Source organism: Mustela putorius, unplaced genomic scaffold (assembly GCF_011764305.1).
Source record: "Mustela putorius furo isolate JIRA1106 unplaced genomic scaffold, ASM1176430v1.1 tig00003962_pilon_pilon_pilon, whole genome shotgun sequence".
NCBI classification, from domain to species: Eukaryota; Metazoa; Chordata; class Mammalia; order Carnivora; family Mustelidae; genus Mustela; species Mustela putorius.
Window position 1 is genome coordinate 15,945,549 of NW_025422106.1, and position 18,796 is coordinate 15,964,344.

The 18,796-nt window shown below is 43.1% G+C and overlaps 1 protein-coding gene and 2 pseudogenes across 1 annotated transcript; all 3 read left to right on the plus strand.

The window, feature by feature from the left end:
• Positions 1–4,622: 4,622 nt before the first annotated feature.
• On the plus strand, positions 4,623–8,265 carry LOC101675277 (C-C motif chemokine 15). Its single transcript, XM_004747144.3, has 4 exons — positions 4,623–4,772; positions 6,957–7,010; positions 7,472–7,580; positions 7,985–8,265. Exons 1-4 carry the CDS (start codon positions 4,697–4,699, stop codon positions 8,115–8,117), a joined length of 372 nt encoding a protein of 123 aa, XP_004747201.1. The 5' UTR covers positions 4,623–4,696; the 3' UTR covers positions 8,118–8,265.
• Positions 8,266–10,475: 2,210 nt separating this feature from the next.
• Positions 10,476–12,656, plus strand: LOC101692496 (annotated as a pseudogene).
• A 2,673-nt stretch (positions 12,657–15,329) lies between these two features.
• On the plus strand, positions 15,330–15,731 carry LOC106005298 (annotated as a pseudogene).
• Positions 15,732–18,796: the final 3,065 nt, after the last annotated feature.

The window sequence follows — 18,796 nt, forward strand, 5'->3', positions numbered from 1 at the left end:
AATTAAATTAAATAAATAAAATAAAACAAGACCTAATCTCTGAGCTAGAATTCGTTGAAGTGTTTGGTCCCCAATTGAAATGTCTTTACGTGACTTGATATCACCAAGGCATGTAGGAAGTGGTCAGAAGGTATCTCAGAGACATCAAATCATTTATGACCATGGAGCAGTTTCAATTCTACAACATAGAATCGACTTTAGCCATGAGATTCTTTAAGGGGATATTATTGTTGAAATTTTTCTTTCTCTAAGGAGAGCCTGGGCTCAGAATTACAAAGAGAAGGACATCAGGAGAAACAAAATGAGTTGGTAGGATCAGTTATTCTCCTTATTAAAGAAAAAGGTTTTCCAGGGTGCCTGGGTGGCTCAGGGGTTAAAGCCTCTGCCTTCGGCTCAGGTCATGATCCTGGGGTCCTGGGATCGAGCCCCACATCAGGCTCTGTGCTTGGCAGGGAGCCTGCTTCCTCCCTCTCTCTGCCTGCCTCTCTGTGTACTTATGATGATCTCTCTCTCTGTGTCAAATAAATAAATAAAATCATTAAAAAAGAGAGAGAGAGAAAGATTTTCCATAAGCAATAATGAGGATGTTTAAGATCATAAACAAGGAAGGAAGAGACATACACAGATTCTTTCTAGTCACAGATATTTACAATAAGAACATGGGGACCATGGGTAGCCCACAGAGTCACCTCACCAACCACCATGCCCCTGTGGGTCCTGGTCAAGACTGCTCCTAATATTTGTAGGGCTCAAGGCAAGAATCCATAAGGAGGTCCCCACATTAAGTATGCCAATATTTAAAATTATAAATGAGCTAACAAAAAATATAAAGTAAAATGAATTGCTATATTGCAATCATGTGAAGCTACTACATTTACAGCCCTAATCTGGTCCTTTATCTGCCAAATCAGAACACAAAACAATGCAAGAAAATGAACCCTAGGCACTACATGGGAACAACCCAGGAACGCAAGAATATGGTGCACACCTGCTGAGAGGAAAGATTTTTAACAAGCTAATTGGTTTAGCTTTCCTCTGACCTTAAGCTTCTACCACTCAAATCTTCCCATGGTCTAAAAGAGTGTCTTTGTCCTTGCTTGGCAGCAGCACCTCCCACAAGCCTTCATAGCCTTTAAACTCAGGAGTGTCCCATTTCGAGGACATAGGACAAGAGAGGTAGAGAATCATTTTACCTTGAAGAATGAAGTGTGTGTGCGTGTGTATGTGCACACGCGTGCATGCATGTCCCAAGAACGAATGTGGAGGGTTGCAGGTCACGTTGGGCCAGCCCTGAGTACCACCTCCCAAGGGACAGAGGTGTCTTTGTGTCCTCTGACAAAAATTGTTTTGTGTGTGTCTGTGAATGAGGGGTCCTCAAAAGCATGGGGTCCAAGGCCCAGTCCCCTCTTGCTTGGGTCTTAAAAAAGTAGTATCAGTCTTGGAGCTTTGAAAGTTAGGATGTGCTCAGCAAGTGATGCTTGCTGTCTACCAGGAGCAGCAGTTCTGGGAAGTCAGCTTCCTGCGTGGTTTGTAGACGTCAGGGCTGCTATGAAAAACACTCCTTACTCAGCTGCAGATGGAGCAACACTTTCCTCGCATGGAGAAGAGATAGAGCAAGAACATCTTCAACATCAAGTGTCAGCCTCCCGTGACCAGCAGCTACCATCCTGCTGACATCTAGATGTCAAGTTTCAATATGGTACCTACCCTCAAGGAGAAAATATAGTCATATGGAAACATGTTGGTTGATTACCTTGGACCCCTGCTCTCTTGCAAGACAGAACAATCTGGCCTTAGCAAACCATCATCTACTTCAGATATGGATTTTTCTTTCTGTACCAGTAGCAAATCTGCCAGCACAATTGAGACAGGGAAACAAGGGACCCCATAAAGGAGTGCTTTTTTTGTTCCTCTTCCTGCTTCTGTTTTTGCTAGGACCTACAACCCCGCCCTATACACGCCCTTATAGTTCAGATAATATAAGTATTCCTTGAAAAGGTCAAGGAGTTAATGATTTCTTTGGAGTCTTCCAGCACGCTAGGTAACATCTAAGGAGATACTGGGAGAGATCATCATGCGTGTTTCCCAACACTCCAGATACCTTGACACCAAGACCCCAGGCTCCAGGGCATAAGGAGCTAAGGACTTATGGAGGATGCCTGAACACACCTCCTTGTTTTGACCAGTTCCCAAATGCCTAAGAGGACACGTACACCAGACCACTAACTTCCATTAAAAACCCCAGACACCAAGATGGATGAGACTCATTCATCTTTCTGAGTTTCCCCGACACTCGGTCTGTATCTGCTCTCTCGGTGTCTTCAACAAACTCTGTTCTCACTTCCTCTTGGCTTGCGTTTGATTTCTTTCCTTTGCAAACCCAAGGACGCTCTTGCTGGTCCTACGGGACCCCTCCTGGGTCCTCAGACCCACCTGCCTGCACCACAAACATCCAAAGACTTACAGAACGCCTCATGAGATAGTATTTATACAACACTGCCTCCAGCCAAGGGATCCATTTTAGAGGCAGTAATGTGAGTCAGAAGGCATAGGAGACCCACAGGCAATAGCATATACATAATCTTGCAGGAGCAGCCAGACTAGAATGGTGGGGCGTTAATAATTTTGCTAATGGGACAACAAACTCAGGATTGAGACTTTCCAGAATGCACTATATCCACTGAACCAAATGCCAATAGATGATTCTATGTCCCCAACACCTCGAACACATAGGAACCAAGAGACTGATGTAGGATTAGCCCCTGTATTCATGAATCCTGGTGATGGATGATGTATTTGTCATTCCCATCCCTACGACATTAGGCTCTTCTGGATTAGACTGGATTCAGTTTTGCAGGAATCCTGGTGGCAGTGGAGATGATTTAGCATGGGTACACAGGGTGGGTTCTACCAAAACTGAAAGAACAAATACAACTACCTTAAAGGAGGCTTTGTGACAGATTCTACACAATCAAGCCACAAACCTAGCAGAGGGAAGCATGGGTGGACTGTACCCTGTACTACTTCACGTCCTTTTGTCTTGCTGCTTACCTCAGCCACTGGTCAGTTCTCACTTCTCCCAGTTTTACATAAGCTTCATGCAGGTGTCATGTCTCAGCCTGCCTTTGAGAACTCTAGCTTCCTAACCGGGGGCTTCTCTGATCCTGAGCACTCAAAGTTTAATGGTACAAAACAACAACTATTTTGTTCTATTCACAAATTCCACGAGTCAGAAACTCAGACAAGGCAGAGCAGGGATGGGTTGTCTCTGCTCCGCGATGCCTGAGATTTCAGCTGGGAGACACAAATAGCAAGGAGGGACTCAAATCTAGAACAGTGCTGTCCAATAGAGATATCGTGCAAATCATGTACATAATTTTAAATTTTTTAGTTGCCATGTTAAGAAAGCAAAAAGCAACAGAAGAAATGAATTGAAAGAATGTATTTTCTTTAACACAATACATCCAAAATATTTTCATGTCGACATCAATGTAAAAAACTATCCAGATATTTCACATGGTGGGGAGTGGGTTGGGGGGTTATGTAATTAGATCTTTAAAACCTGGTGTGAAGTTTCTACTTCCAGAACATCCCAGTGTGGACTAGCCCCATTTGAAGTGCTCAGTAGCCACATGTGGCTAGTGGTTGCTAGATGGACCAGTGCAAATCTGGAGGCTTCCTCATGCCCATGTCTGGCACTTAGGCTGGAATGACCTGAGGGCTACCTACCCTCAAGGAGAAAAGACAGCCATATGGAAACAAGTTGGTTGATTATCTTGGACCTAGGCTGGGACAACCTGAGGGCTATGCTGTTTAGGGACTGTTGGCCAGAATGTTGCCTGTTGTTTGGGCTTCCTCACAGCATGGCAGCCTCAAGCTAGTCAGTCTTCTTATCTGGTGCCTCAGGACTCCAAGAGTGAGCATTCCAGTGACTCAGGTTGAAATCCATGACTTTTCACAATCCAGCCTCCGAGGTCACATGACATAGGCTATTGAACCAGCCACAAGCCCATCTCCATTTCTAGGGCAGACAACAGACTCCCCCACTGGGTGAGAGGAATGTCAAAAAAATGCGTGGCCAAATTTTAAAAGTGCCTCAGGGATAGAAGCCAAAGGTAAATGCTTCCGCTCTCTTCTCCCTGGCAAAATATTCTGAGATACAGTCATAAGGCTCTTCAATAACTCCCAGCATAGATGTGCTGAGGAATAATGACACTCTGGATACATTTTTGCAAGGAGAGCCGACAGTATTTATTAATGGATTGGATCTGGGGCGTGAAACAAAGCAAGGCATCAAGGGTCAGGGGTCTGTGAGAGGAATCACATGCCTGGTTTACAGGCTATTCCTGAACTTGAAGGTGCTTAGCTCTTGAGGAAAACACTCTGACTCAGAGAGTGAAATTAACCTCCTAGAAGAAGGATCCTTCATGAAATAGTCTCTTTCTGAGCCTCTATCCATTGGGCAGTTGGGAAAGCATGAAGTCTCCTTTACCATCTACTTCCTGTTGCATTCCAGCCTTGTTCCCTTTTTCAGAAATAGCATGTTATCTACTATGTAGCCAAAGAACAGCACTCTGAGCCTCTGCCCTGTGACTTCCTGACCCTCCTCTCTTATAAATATGAGGGCAGAGCTGGGATCCCAGACAGTCAGAGAGCAGAGAGCCAGAAGTCCTCAGCTCTGCCTGCTACTGGGAAGATGAAGGTCTTCGTGGGTGTTCTCCCCTTCCTCATTCTTGCTACTGCCCTTGGATCCCAGGTCCAGGTCCCTCGTGGTGAGTTCAGTGAACCTTTTCACTTGTGACAAGGTCCACGGGGAGAAGACACAGGACAGCTTGTCCTCCTGAGATAGTGCCCTGTCCCAGACAGGGATAGGAATTTGGCACTTGCTTTAATAGCAGCAGCGATTGGCTATAGACCTCTCTTTCTGCAGGCTTTGGTCCCTGGGGAAAACTGTACAAATGACTGGTCCCCCTTGGGGAAAGAACTCTCTCTCTTTTCATGACCAGAATTATTTGATGCCTTCTCTTAGCTGACATAGGACTGTTAAGTGCTAAATCAAAAGAACTACAGTAAAATTGTAAATTTGCAGGAAGAAGCATAGAATTCTACAACGTTAGTGTAAAACTCGCATTTTGGAGAGGAAATGGAACAAGCCGGGAAAGTGCCTCAACCAAGCCCAGCTAACCGCTCTATTTATTTAACAAACAAATACCTCATACTTCCTATGTGCAGGCAGGCACTGTTCTGTCTTATGGACTTAATGCATTAGACCCTCCTAACAGCCCTGTGGGGTAGACTGTCAGCAACTTGTGTAGTTTTGCATATTAGATTATTCTCATTTTACAAATGAGAAAAACTTAGACAACTTGCTCAAGATCATACAGATATTAAGTGGTGTGATGAGCATGGGAGCTGGTTAGGAAGCTGCTATGGAAAGGCAAGGCCACTGAAGAATTTATTTTGCAAGCCCCACACCCATCTTTGCAAGCATATCAAGTATACACATATGCTTCCTTAAATAGAAATCATGCGTAACTCTACAAGAAATGATCTAAAAGTTTAGTTGCATTTGCCTACCTAGCATAATACAGGTCCGGAATCCCTTTCCCAAAACTTCAGGGCCGGATGTGTTTTGGAATGCAGAAATATTCAGTTTTTATTTGTTTTAAGATTCTATTTATTTATTTGACAGAAAGGGATACATCGAGAGAGGGAACACAAGCAGGGGGAGTGGGAGTGGGGGATGCAGGCTCCCCACTGAGCAAGGAGCCCAATGCGGGGCTTGATCCCAGGACCCTGGGATCATGACCTGAGCCAAAGGCAGATGCTTAATGACTGAGCCACCCAGGCGCCCCTCAATTTTTATAAAAGGTAACACAATATGATCCAGCAGGTCCACTCTGGATATACCACCCAAAAGAACTGAAAGCAGGCACATGAAGAGATATGTGTAAGCCCATGCTAATCATAGCATGACTCACAATAGCCAAAAGGCAAGAGCCACCCAAGTGTCCACCAATAAATGAGTAGATTTTTTTAAAAGGGGGCATATACACACAATATATTATTCAGCCTCAAAAAGGAAGGAAATTCTGACACGTGCTACAAAACGGACGAATATTGAAGACGTTATGTTAGGTGAGATAAGCCAGTAACCAAAGGACAAACGCTGCATCATTCCATCCCTATGAGGCACTTAAAGTCCTCGAATTCAGGGACAGAAAGAAGAATGGTGGTGGCCTGGGGGGTTGGGGGAGGGGAAAATGAAAGTTATTGCCTAACGGGTACAGAGTTTTCCGTTTTGTAAGATGAAAAACGTTCTGTGGATGGTTGTGGTGATTGTTGCACAATATGTGAATGGGCTTCGTTCTACTGAGCCACACGCTTTTAAACATGCTTACAGTTGTGTTTATTATGTCTATTTTACATTTGCAAGAAAATAAATGACATTTTTTAAAAGGTAACACATTCCTGGATATTACTTAACATTGCTTACAGGGTCTGAGAAGTGTACTTCAATCAAACAAGGTAGTTTTTCTGCAGCAAACACAAATAATCATACTACTGGGATAAATTAATGATTGTGAAAAAAGCCACTCGTCACTTTGGGTGACATTGTGCCACCAAATGGGTTAATGAAACATTCTTCTGTTTCCTGAGCCCTTGTGGATTCCAGAAATGTACAAAAAGTATTGTGGTATGTATCACATTATGTACCCATTCAACTGACTGGTTCATTTTGCTTTCTGTATTTCAAAGTCGATCAGATGGTGTCATGTCCCAAACAGTTTCAAGAGTTCCCTGAAACATCCCCGGGCCCTGAGAGAGAAAAGGGGCCTGGAGAGAGACCTAGAACCGAGACAGGTGTCCAGTGGTCCAGCATGAAACCAGTGGAGACACCGAGACAAGGCTGCCTCAGTGATTTCTCTCCCTCCTTATCTGTTTCTCCCAAATAGAATCCGTGCTGGCGAAACTCTGGCAAGAACCCTCAAAAAATATACACATTAACGGTATGTGTTCTATTATAGTGTATGTTTAAAAGCAGCAGCTGCACAGATCTGCTCAATAGCTTCCAAACACCTCATGTACAGGGCGGGGGTGAGGAACAGGTGGGGAGGGTCCTGAAGGTGGACAGGAATAGGCCCTTAAAGGTAACCTCTGTTGCCCCCAGCTGTCTCTAGAGTTGGCTCTCCTGGGGTCAGAGGTGCTCACTGACGCCCCCTGCAGGCCTCAGATGCTCCCTCTTCTATCAGAAATGGTCTTGGGCCTGTATTGGCCCTGCCTGGGTGCCCTCAGACACATAGCTCAGCCCTGAGGAGAGTGAAGCAAATGCAGACAGAGCAGGAGAACATCCCTCTGGAGTCCTGTGCCTTCTCACCCTCCCTGGCACTTTGGAGGAAAGGGGGGAAGGATCTAGTCTTTTTTAAAAAGAGACCCAGTCCTTAAACGTGTCTTTCTCCCATTGCCGCAGGTTTACACCGTCCTGCTGACTGCTGCTCCAGCTACGCACAACGAATTCGATGTGCAAACATGAAAGATTATTTTAAAACAAGCAGTTCTTGCTCCCGGCCAGGTGTCATGTAAGTGCCAAGCTCACTAGTCATGTCTTGGGAGGGGAGGACCTGATGGAGGGTGTCTAGAACTAAAGTCCTACGCTCTGGATCCTGCCAGGTCCCAGGAGGCTTATGTCCTCAATAGGGTCCTGCAGGGCATCAGATAAGAGATGCTCCCAGGGAAGAGGGAGACTGGGGGCAGATGGAGGGAGCAGAAGAAAGGCTGCCGGAGGAAAGGCCCATGAGTCACTTAGGAAGTCTTGGAGGCTGAGGGAGGGTCTCAGAGAGGAGATGTCCTGAGCCCCTGCTGCAGAGAAGGAAAAAAATAGGCTGGTCCGAGTGGGAGATCCCAGGGCCAGGGAGGGTGGGGGTCTCCATCCCCATTTGCTGAATGCTCCTTAGTCTGTAATCTTTCTCCGCCTTCACCACAGCTTCCTCACCAAGAAGGAGCGGCGTATCTGTGCTGACCCCCATGTCTCGGAAGTTCAGAACTGCATGAGGTCCCTGAATAACCTAATGATGCTGACGGGAGAAAGAGGAGGCTTTCTTGAGAAGAAATGGTAGTAGGGGCCAGCTACCCCACATCCACTTGTCTTGCCCCAACTCCCTCCTGGGATTTTCTTGGCCTGAATTATTTTTCAAAAATCAACAACTACCATTCTTTCTGTTCTGGTTATAAAAGCCATGCATGAATAAAGGGTATCTGATATAACTTTCCTTGAGCTTTAGGAGGAAAAAGAAACTATAGGAATTGCTGAAATTTGGATTCTATGGGTTTTTTTCAAATGCTATATCATAACAGAATTTTGTAAAAGCTAAACACATTCAAACTCCTTCAAACATAGATTGAACCTGTGTCAAAAATGTACTTAACCCATTCAAAATGGGAACCATAAAATAGAGTCAAAGATTATCTGAGGAACAGAGATTTATATAGTTAATTGGGCATGGCATTCTGAAATTGTTAAGTCAGAGAAAAAGAGATTAATATCCTATTGAAAAAGAATACTGTAACTCTGGGAATTATCTTTTCTTTTTTCTTTTCTTCTCTTTTTTCTTTTTTAGAGGGGGGGGAATAGGGGCAGAGGGAGAGGGAGAGAATCTTAAGCATCCAGTGCAGAGCCCAACATGGCACTCAATCACACGACCCTGAAGTCATGACCCTGAGATCATGACCTGAGCCAAAATCAAGAGTTAGATGCTTAAACAACTGAGCCACCCAGGTGGCCCTGGGGAGTCTCTTTTCTACTGGACAAAAATCATTTACATCTATGCTAGATAAAAAATTTGCAAGTGAACATAATTTCACAAAGTCAGGAGCCCATCAGTAGCAAATAGAACACCACTGGAGAGGACGTTCCCCCTACAGGAACCCTGGGGTGGGCTTTTCAGATAATCTTCCAGATGACATTGGAAGACCTGCCTACAGTCATCCTTCTGCCTTATTTCCACATTTTGGATATTTTCGCTCAACAGATATAATCTCCCCTCTTTAAAGTTAAGGGACATTAAGAAAAACATTTAAAGTTGGACTGAACATGGGTGGTGAGATCGAGCCCTGCTTCAGGCTCCACGCTCAGCACAGAATCTTCATGAGGGCCTCCCTCTCCCTCTGCCCCTCCTCCACTGAGTGTTTTCTCCCTCTAATAAATAAATAAATCTTAAAAAAAAAAAGTTGGAGTGAATATCAATTTTACATTCATATCTATTCAAGCATGTACGTTTATATTTATAATTAGTAAATCTTGGTCAACTGTCTCAAAATTCAGAAGAAAGCACTGAAATTCTAAATGACAAAAAAAATTTAAATTCAAAACAAATTTAAAACCTATCTTGCTTCTTGGGTGATTTGTCCTAAAGAGTTATAAGGAAAAAACTGATTACCAAATATTTTTCATAATAATAAATACTATTAGAAGAAGAAACCTGAGACAATGATGAAAGGTGTGAATTATTTCAGCTCTCAACGGGTTAAATACACATCCACACTATGTCTCATCTTCCCCTCTCTACTAAAAATAGCTAATCTCTGAAGTGACTACAGTGTAGAAAAGCTTCTTTCAGGGCGCCTGGGTGGCCCAGTGGGTTAAAGCCTCTGCCTTCGGTTCAGGTCATGATCCCAGGGTCCTGGGATCGAGTCCTGCATCAGGCTCTCTGCTCAGCGGGACGCCTCCTTCTCCCTCTCTCTCTCTGCCGGCCTCTCTGCCTACTTGTGGTCCCTGTCTGTCAAATAAATAAATAAAATCTTAAAAAAAAAAAAAAGCTTCTTTCACACCATCATTTGGGAGGAGGGGGTGGACAGCAGATGACTGGGGAGTAGGAGGTAGAGCACAGATGTACACAGGTTAGCCCAGCATTCCAGGTAGTTATTATGCAGGTTGTCCTAGGAAGAACCTCACTTAGAGATACCCTTTTAGGAGGAGCAGGTTAAAAAGGTAGGCGGACTAGCTGGCAGACCTCTGCCTTGGTAAATTTCATTCCTTTGGGGATTCCTCTCTTTTTTCTCAGCAGAAGTTCCCTGGTTGTGAATCCAGATTATGAGGACGGGGGCCCTGGCCCTGGTGGGTGACACGGGAGGAGGGGTGGAATTGGTCTGACTTCCACTGAGGTTGTCAGAGAGCTTTGTTTCTAGGGGGCGGAGGTGGTGGGCTTTCTTTCTTGTCTTTGACCAGAAGTTGTCCTGGGCACTGCCCAGCTCTCTCCTGGATCCATTGTCCTCTGTGGAAGACTCCCGAGCAGACAGCCTTCTTTACCTCGAGAACTGTCCTTGTAGCTTTATCCTGGGGCAAACCCCACACCTGCCTGGCCTGAAGTGGAGACTAGCAAGATTGTACCTTCTTCTCCCAACACCACTGACTCTGATCTTTGTGGTACCCAGGGTGCTGTTGAGAAAATATTTTTTCAATGGTCTCCTTTACCAATATGAGGAAACAGGTTTTTCAGCCTCGTAATCTTGTCATCAAGCTGACCTATGTCCTTATCCAGAACAGAAATTTCTCATCTTACAGTCAGCTGATGTCATCTTTTCTGATTTCCTCTGCTACTACAAATTTATTTTTGTTTTTGCATTTTTCCTGTCATTTCCATGGGATTTGGGGAGTTGAAAGAGGCAAACGGAGATGCTCAGGGTTCTGGCTTATAGTTTGAATCCACTTACGATCTCTCCTGTTGTTCTCATCCACTTCACTGTATTCTGTTGAATTCAGCAGCTCTGAGTTAACACCAGCCCGCTGAGAACTGAGTGACAGAAACCACAACTTTTGGCTTCTTCATAAAGACTTTGTCTTAGAGCCTAGGTGAAAATCTCAAAAAGTTGTTGGTTTGAAACTGTGCTAGACCCAAGGGGAGGTTTGTGATTTCATTGGTTTCTCCGGCTGGCCAAGCTGTTAACTCAACAGAAGGAAATGGAGAGCACAGACCACAGGAACCTTCTAGACAGCAAAGGACCAGGTGTCTCCTCGCCAAGGCTTTGGGTCATGACAAGAGCAGCTCAACAGAAATGGGGGGTTGGACACTGAGACCTTCCTTTCTGACCAAGCATCTGTTCACTCATAGAAGGTCTTTGAGGTCATGGAGTGGACAATGGCTTGTTACATCTAGGTCAATTACATAATACATTACTCTATTTTCACAGTTCCTCAAAAACCGAACGCTCATTTTTGCTTCCTTGCTCTCTGCAGTGCCTCTGCCACAAATGCCCCTCCTTTCAACTCTTCCTGGCAAAACTCAACCCACCCGGCAAGGTTTGACTTAGATGTCCCTATAAAACCTTCCTTCGCTTCCCCAGCCAGCGCACCCACCTCCCTTTCTCTGGAACCCTGAAACAGACATTTACTATCTTTACTCAAACAACAACTGAGGGGTGACTTTATATTGCATGTTGTGGTAGTCAAGATAAAGAGAAGATTGAAAATGAGAATAGAATATGACCTTTGTGTGCAAGAATCGTATACATAATTCCAAGTTATTATGCAATGCTGGATTAAAGTGATGAGGTTGTTTATATGAGGGGCAACCAGCTGGGGCCTTATACCTCCCAGGCCCCATGCGGGCCACCCAAAGGTTGAAGCTGACCCTTTGAACAGTGCAGGGTTTGGGACACTGACCTCCATACAGCTGAAAATCCAAGTATAACTGCCTAAAAACTTAACGACCCATAGCCTACTATTGCCAAAACCTCACTGATAACATAGTCGACTCATACATATTTCATATGTTATATGTATTATATACTATATTCTTATAATAAGGTAAACTAGAGAAAAGAAAACATTATTAAGAAAACCATCAGGCACGGACGCTTGAGTGGTTCAATTGGTTCGGCATCTGCCTTTGGCTCGGGTCATGATCCTGGGGTCCCAGGATGGAGTCCTTCATAGGGCTCCCTGCTCAGCGAGGAGCCTGATTCTCTCTCTGTCTGCCACTCCCCCAGCTTATGCTCTCTCTCTCTTTCTCCGACAAATAAATAAAATCTTGTTTAAAAAGAAAAGAAAAAATCATCAGAAAATACATATACAGTATTTATATATATTTTTTAAAATCCACATGTAAATAGACTGGCAAAGTTCAAGTCCATGTTGTTCAAGGGTGAACTCTATATTGAAGCACAGCAATTAGGAAGTGTACTACAGAGCTGAAACTTTAGTATGCATAAGAATCACCTGAGGACACTCTTCCAGGCTTGGTCCGTGGTGGGCATGGTCCATGAGTAAGGAAATCAGTGAGAACTTAACCACCAGAGAAATGTGAAGAAATACCAGGAAATACCAAGAAAAGAAGATATCCTAACCACCTCTCAGAGAAAGCAGAGGGACTCTGAGATAATACGAAAAAAGCAGAAGGTAGCTAATGAGAAGTCTATGCAGACAAGAGAATAATGATGACTATTTGGAAAAATCTGGGTGCTACTGCCAACTAGGTATATCATAAGCTCAATGGCCAAAATTTTGTGCAGTGAACAGTCAGTCATATGTTATATCCTTATAAAACCAGTTTAAACTTTACCTTTCAACCTGACTTAGTGTAATGTTTCAGAAACATTCTTCAAAGAATAAAACAATAACCATGCATGTGGGGGGGGGAGAATTACCTGGAAGGCTTGTTAAAAATATAGATTGCTGGGGGCGCCTGGGTGGCTCAGTGGGTTAAGCCTCTGCTTTCGGCTCGGGTCATGATCCCAGGGTCCTGGGATCGAGTCCCGCATCGGGCTCTCTGCTCAGCGGGGAGCCTGCTTCCTCCTCTCCCTCTGCCTGCTTCTCTGCCTACTTGTGATCTCTGTCTGTCAAATAAATAAATAAAATCTTTAAAAATATATATATATAGATTGCTGGATCCTATCCCCAGAAATTCTAATTCAGTAGGACTGACTGGAGCCCCCCAAAATCTGAATATCTAACAAGTTCCCAGGTATTGTTGGTGCTGCAGGGTGGAATGAAAATTTGAAGAAAAATTCTCACTTTTGACTTTTCATATCAGCATTGTTTGCAACTTTTATAAAAAGCCCATGTTTCTTTAGTAACCAAAAAATAATTTCAAAGAATTGAAAAAATAAATCTTTGTGGTCTTCTTAAGAACAAACAACAAAATGAGCCAGTTCTTGACTTGTGCTGATATTTGATTTTTTACGATGAAGCTTATCAGAGCTGTTTAATTATAAAATAAATACGCAGTTGAAGAAATTTTAAACATGTCTAAATAAGTCTGACAACCAATTTTCAGTTTTTATTTATTTTTTTATTTTATTCACTTATTTGACACAGAGAGAGAGAGATCACAAGTAGGCAGAGAGGCAGGCACAGAGAGAGAGAGAGAAAGAGAAGCAGGCTCCCTGCTGAGCAGAGAGCCCAATGTGGGGCTCGATCCCAGGACCCTGGGATCATGACCTGAGCCGAAGGCAGAGCCTTTAACCCACTGAGCCACCCAGGTGCCCCCAATTTTCAGTTTTTAAAAGCAAAAATCTTGGGGGGTACCTGTCTGGCTCAGTTGGTAGAGTGAGCAGCTTTTTTGATCTTGGAGTTGTGAGTTTAAGCCTTATGTCAGGTAGAAATTACTTTAAAATTTTTCTTAATCTTTCTTAAAAAACTTTTTTTAAGTAAAAATCTTGGGAGTTGTGCAAAATATCTAGAAAATTTGTCTAAAACTTCTTAAAAAAAAAAAAAAAACAGGGACACCTGGCTGGCTCAGTTGGCTAAACAACCAACTCTTGATTTCCACTCAAGTCATGATCTTAGGGTCCTGGCGTCAAACCTGCCTTGGGCTCTGTGCCTGGCATGGAAATTACTTGAGATTCTGTCTCTCCTTCTCCCTGTGCCCCTCCCCACCATGCCCCCGTCCTCTCTTTCAAATAAATAAATCTTTAAAAAATAAAACAAGGGGCGCCCGTAGGGTCCTGGGATCGAGCCCAGCATCAGGCTCTCTGCTCAGCAGGGAGCCTGCTTTCCCCTCTCTCTGCCTGCCTCTCTGCCTACTTGTGATCTCTGACAAATAAATAAATTAAATATTTTAAAAAATAAATATAAATAAATAAATAATAAAACAAAACTTCAAAGAGCTGTGCAGAAATCAAGGCATAAAACAGCAAATGTAAACATCTATATTTTTACTCTTTTACTTTTGGAGGCACAGTGAAGATATTAAAATATATAGCTTACTCCCTTCTCTCCCTTTTTTCTCCCCTTCATTTATTCATTCTCTTGGTGTGAACCAGGGGGCTCACCTGAGGACTCAGCTAGGACTGGGGCAGAGGGCATGATCCCCATGGTTGAGCCCAGTGTGACTGGGACTGAAGACACAGCCAGTTTGCCAAAGGATTTGGTATATGCAGAGGACAATGCAAAGAAGTAGACATATTGAGGTTGATGGGAGCCAGATTTCTCATTGTTAAAGCAGAGAGGGAAACACACAGAAAGGAAAGATTAAAACCAAGCTTGTTGTCTTCACTTGGAATTAAATGTATTGGTATAAGTTTTGGTTTTTCTTATAGCTAGACTAATGATATATAAATTGCTATAAATGTGTGAGATTGATATAATATAATAGAAATAATAGAATAAAATATATTAGCATATAATAGAATAATAAAATATATATTATATGTAATATAGAGAGAATAATATAATAGCAATAGATATAAATTTATATGCACATTTACACATATATGCTTCAATATATTTCCTAGTTTCCTGTCCACTAAGAGCTCAGACCTAAGAGCTATGCCCTTCCCATAAGCAATGAGCCCCTAGGGACCCAGATTTCTCAAAACCATCCTTTACTAATGGGAGCCAGGACTCACTGGAGATATGGTTGATTTCCCAGAGGTGGGGCAAAGCATAAGATGAGCCTTGGGTCATGGTTTTCTGCCAAAAAGTTTTTTTTTTAAAGATTTTATTTATTTATTTGACAGAGAGAAATCACAAGTAGTCAGAGAGGCAGGCAGAGAGAGAGAGGGAAGCAGGCTCCCTGCTGAGCAGAGAGCCCGATGCAGGACTCGATTCCAGGACCCTGAGATCATGACCTGAGCCGAAGGCAGCGGCTTAACCCACTGAGCCACCCAGGCGCCCTGCCAAAAAGTTAAAAAAAAAAGAAAAAAGAAAAAAGGAGAAGTCAGAAATTTTAAAATCTTCTAGAGAATGGGGTAGTAGTGCTGGGAGCCCCACAGGCAGGAGGCCATTACTTACAGTGCAAGTGCCCACCACACCTTAACAGCAGCAGTAGTGGGAGATCCCCCATCATCACAACCCCTGCACTGAAGCAGCCACCCTCACTCTCTCTGCTCTGAGAGACAAAGAGCAGAGACAACAATTTGACAAAGACAACAATGGCATCATCCCAACAAAGGAACTTGGAACTGTCATGAGGTCCCTGGGTCAGAACCCAACAGAAGTCTAACGGCAAGATCTGATCAATGAGGTGGACGCTGATGGTAATGGCACCATTGACTAACCAGAATTTTTTACTATGTTGGCTAGAAAAATAAAAGATACAGACAGTGAAGAAGAAATTCATGAGACACTCCCAGTCTTTGACAAGTATGGCACTGGTTACATCAGTGTAGCAAAACTACCTCATGTCACAACAAACTTGGCAGAAGAAGTCAATGAAATGATCAGAGAACCAGATATTGATGGAGATGGACAAGTCGACTATGAAGAATTCATATAGAGGATAACTGCAAAATGAAGACCTACTTTCAACTCCATTTTCCCCCCCTCTGGAAGAATCCAATTGAATATTTTACTTATCTCTTGCAAAAAAAAAAAAAATTCACTTACTCATTCTGTTTCTTTACAGCAAAACTGAATGTCAAAGCTACCTTAGGTCCACACACACAAAATCTGCACCTATCGGTGGTAGTCCTATCCTTTAAAGATCAAGCTGTCATCAGTTTTACAGTATACATACTTGTACTACCTTAATGATCAAGAAGAATTTAGTGGACTCCTTGCAGTTCTGTTTGCTCATGATTAATATACTGTCTGGGCTGACCAGTTTTTCTTGCGTGTTGCCTGATAATTGAACCCTGTCAGACAATTGTGTTAAAAATGATAAGGGCGCCTGGGTGGCTCAGTGTACTAAGCCTCTGCCTTCCACTCAGGTCATGATCTCAGGGTCCTGGGATCCAATCAGGCTCTCTGCTCAGCAGGGAGCTTGCTTCCCCCACCCCTCTGCCTGCCTACTTGTGATCTCTCTCTGTCAAATAAATAAATAAAATCTTTTTTTTTTTAATGACAAATGGAAAAAATTGAAAACCTATTCAAATAGATTCTAGTTCAACTTGTTAGTATAAATTATCAGGGCTGGTTTACTGAAAACAAACATTTAAAATTGGTTTTCCTCACAATGTTGTGCAGAAAAATGGGTGAAGAATTAACTGTCTAGACATAGCCCCACTTAACAGAATGGTCCTCTTGTACTTCCATGTGTCCTGACCTATGGTGTTGATGGCACTCATCCTGGTGGCATACTGCATGTGTTGGCTTAGCATTGTCCTTGTTGTACTAGAGAAAAATAGGTGTCAGGATGTCACCATTCGCACAAAGTTTTAAAAAAGGAAGGGACCATCTTCGGACTCTGTTTTTAAAACCCTTCTGAACCATGACTTGGAGACAGCAGCATAGGCTGTGGTTGTGGACTCTACACAACCATCAACATTGCTGTTCAAAAAACTACAATTTATGTCTATACCAAGTTGTAAATGCTAGCCTTTTTTTCCAATACAAAGACCATTAACTTAAAAAAAATCTAGTGAGAGGAAAAACCTGGAAAACAAACAAACAAACAAACAAACACAAACAGAAGTTCTTTCCCCCTTGCAAAAAAAATTCTAATACTCTCAAGGTAGAATTCTATACCTAGTAAAAATATCCATCAAGTATGAGGGATGAGTAATGACTTCTTCAGACAAGCAGGAACTCCGAAAATATATGTCCTACACACTCTTTCTGTACTCTTTTTTTTTTTAATCAATGTGTGTGTTTCTTTGGAAAACACTTTTAATATTTTTAAAATAAGTTCCACATACTTAACCAGTGGGCAACAGAACATTTAAGGTCTCCATGTTGCTACCAAATTCTATTCATCCCACTGTATTGCAATTTTCATTTGCTCTTTTGAGTCCTTCCTTAAGCTATGAGTCCTCTGAGGTCAGGGTCATCTTCGTTCACACCCTCTGAGCATAGCCCAGTACCTGGCATTTGCTATTGTGGCAAAGAAGTCATGTAGTCATTAAACCCATTCCATTGTCCTCCTGAGCACACAGATGATCTATATTTTCCATATTTTCATCATTAAGTTGGAACCAGGTGGCTTCATTCTGGCCATGGAGAGTAAGTGAAATTTGTTTATGTCATTTCTAGGACTGGTACATGAAAATCTCCCAGCTCTCTTCTGTCTCTCCCCTTTGTAGCAAACTTGGAGGTCTTGTGTTAAAACTGGGGGAAATCACAGATAGAAGCCTTAGCCCCTAAACAGGTGCATGAACAGCCCTTTCAACACACACACCATCATCCCACTGCTCACAAACATTGGACTGTAAGTTGAGCAAGAAATAAGCCTTCACTTAATTAATCCCCTGAGATTTAGGGGTTACTATATCAATTAGCATATACAGACTAAGGTAGATAAGAACTTAATAATTTCTTAGAAAATAAAGGGATTTCCTGTAAGTCTCCTAGCAACAACTTGGCTGGGAGGCTGAGTCTCCAGGAAAACACAGTAAACACTGTTTCCTTCCAACTCATGTTCTCCCCCAAAAACAACTTATTTCCTTAGATTGTTCCTAATGGCGATTGTTATTTGATTTGGAGAGTTTAGGGAGCATTGTTATCGAGGATAACAAATACAGAACATGTATGGCTATCTTGGCACCCCAGCATGTTTCCTGTGGGGTGTACATCCTTCGACCAGCTCAATTTATTTATTCATGATTCTTCTAAAACACTTGTTTATAAATCACCCGCTACATGCTAGGCCCTGTGTGAATGGGCAAAGATAAAGAACAGGGGCTCCCTGCCCTGATGAGTCCAGTCAAGGAAAGAGGATGTGAACAGCCTTCTAACCAGAGCAGCAAGCAAAACAGGCCAAGGGCCCCCAACAAGAAGAGCACAGTAAAGGCCACTGGACTGAGGTGGATCTCTTCTGCAGTCATCCTGTAAAAATGAGCAAGTCCCTTCCTGGCCCCAATTCCTCCTCCATAAATAGCCAGTTTAGACTAATCTAAGGATGGCAATACACAGCCTATGAGCTGCACCCTAATGGCAACCACATGTTAGTCACAGCACTCCTTTTCAGGCATGTGAATATAGCCTCAGAATGGTGTCCAACGCAGAACTCTGGTCCACTCCTAATCAATGAAGTCTACTAGCCATCCCTGAACAAGGAGTTTTTTAGGTACCCATCAAGCTTCTCTGTAACAGAAGTCAGAAACCAGGAGAAGGTCCCAAAGGGATCCACCTGAGCTCAGAAAGGGCTCAGACTAAAGGCTTTGCAGAAGAGCCACACTAGCCAAGACACTTTCAGTGACAGCTTAGTGGGAATGGGAGAGTCCCACATTTCTCCAGGGCATAGTAGTTAAGAACACAGACTTGGGAACTAGCCTGCCCGGGTTTGAACCCTGATTCCTCTTATCAACTGTCAAAGCTTGGGCAAGCTATTTATGCTTTCTGTGCCTCAGTTTACTCAACTGCTGATTTAAAGATTAAATGGGCTAATATTCATAAAACATTTGGGACAGTGGCTAGTGCATA

Coding starts and splice junctions, on each gene's coding strand:
- LOC101675277 (XM_004747144.3), top strand. CDS start 4,697: ATGAAGGTCTTCGTGGGTGTTCTCCCCTTCCTCATTCTTGCTACTGCC. Junction 7,011..7,471: donor AAAAAATATACACATTAACG/GTATGTGTTCTA, acceptor CCATTGCCGCAG/GTTTACACCGTCCTGCTGAC. Junction 7,581..7,984: donor TGCTCCCGGCCAGGTGTCAT/GTAAGTGCCAAG, acceptor CCTTCACCACAG/CTTCCTCACCAAGAAGGAGC.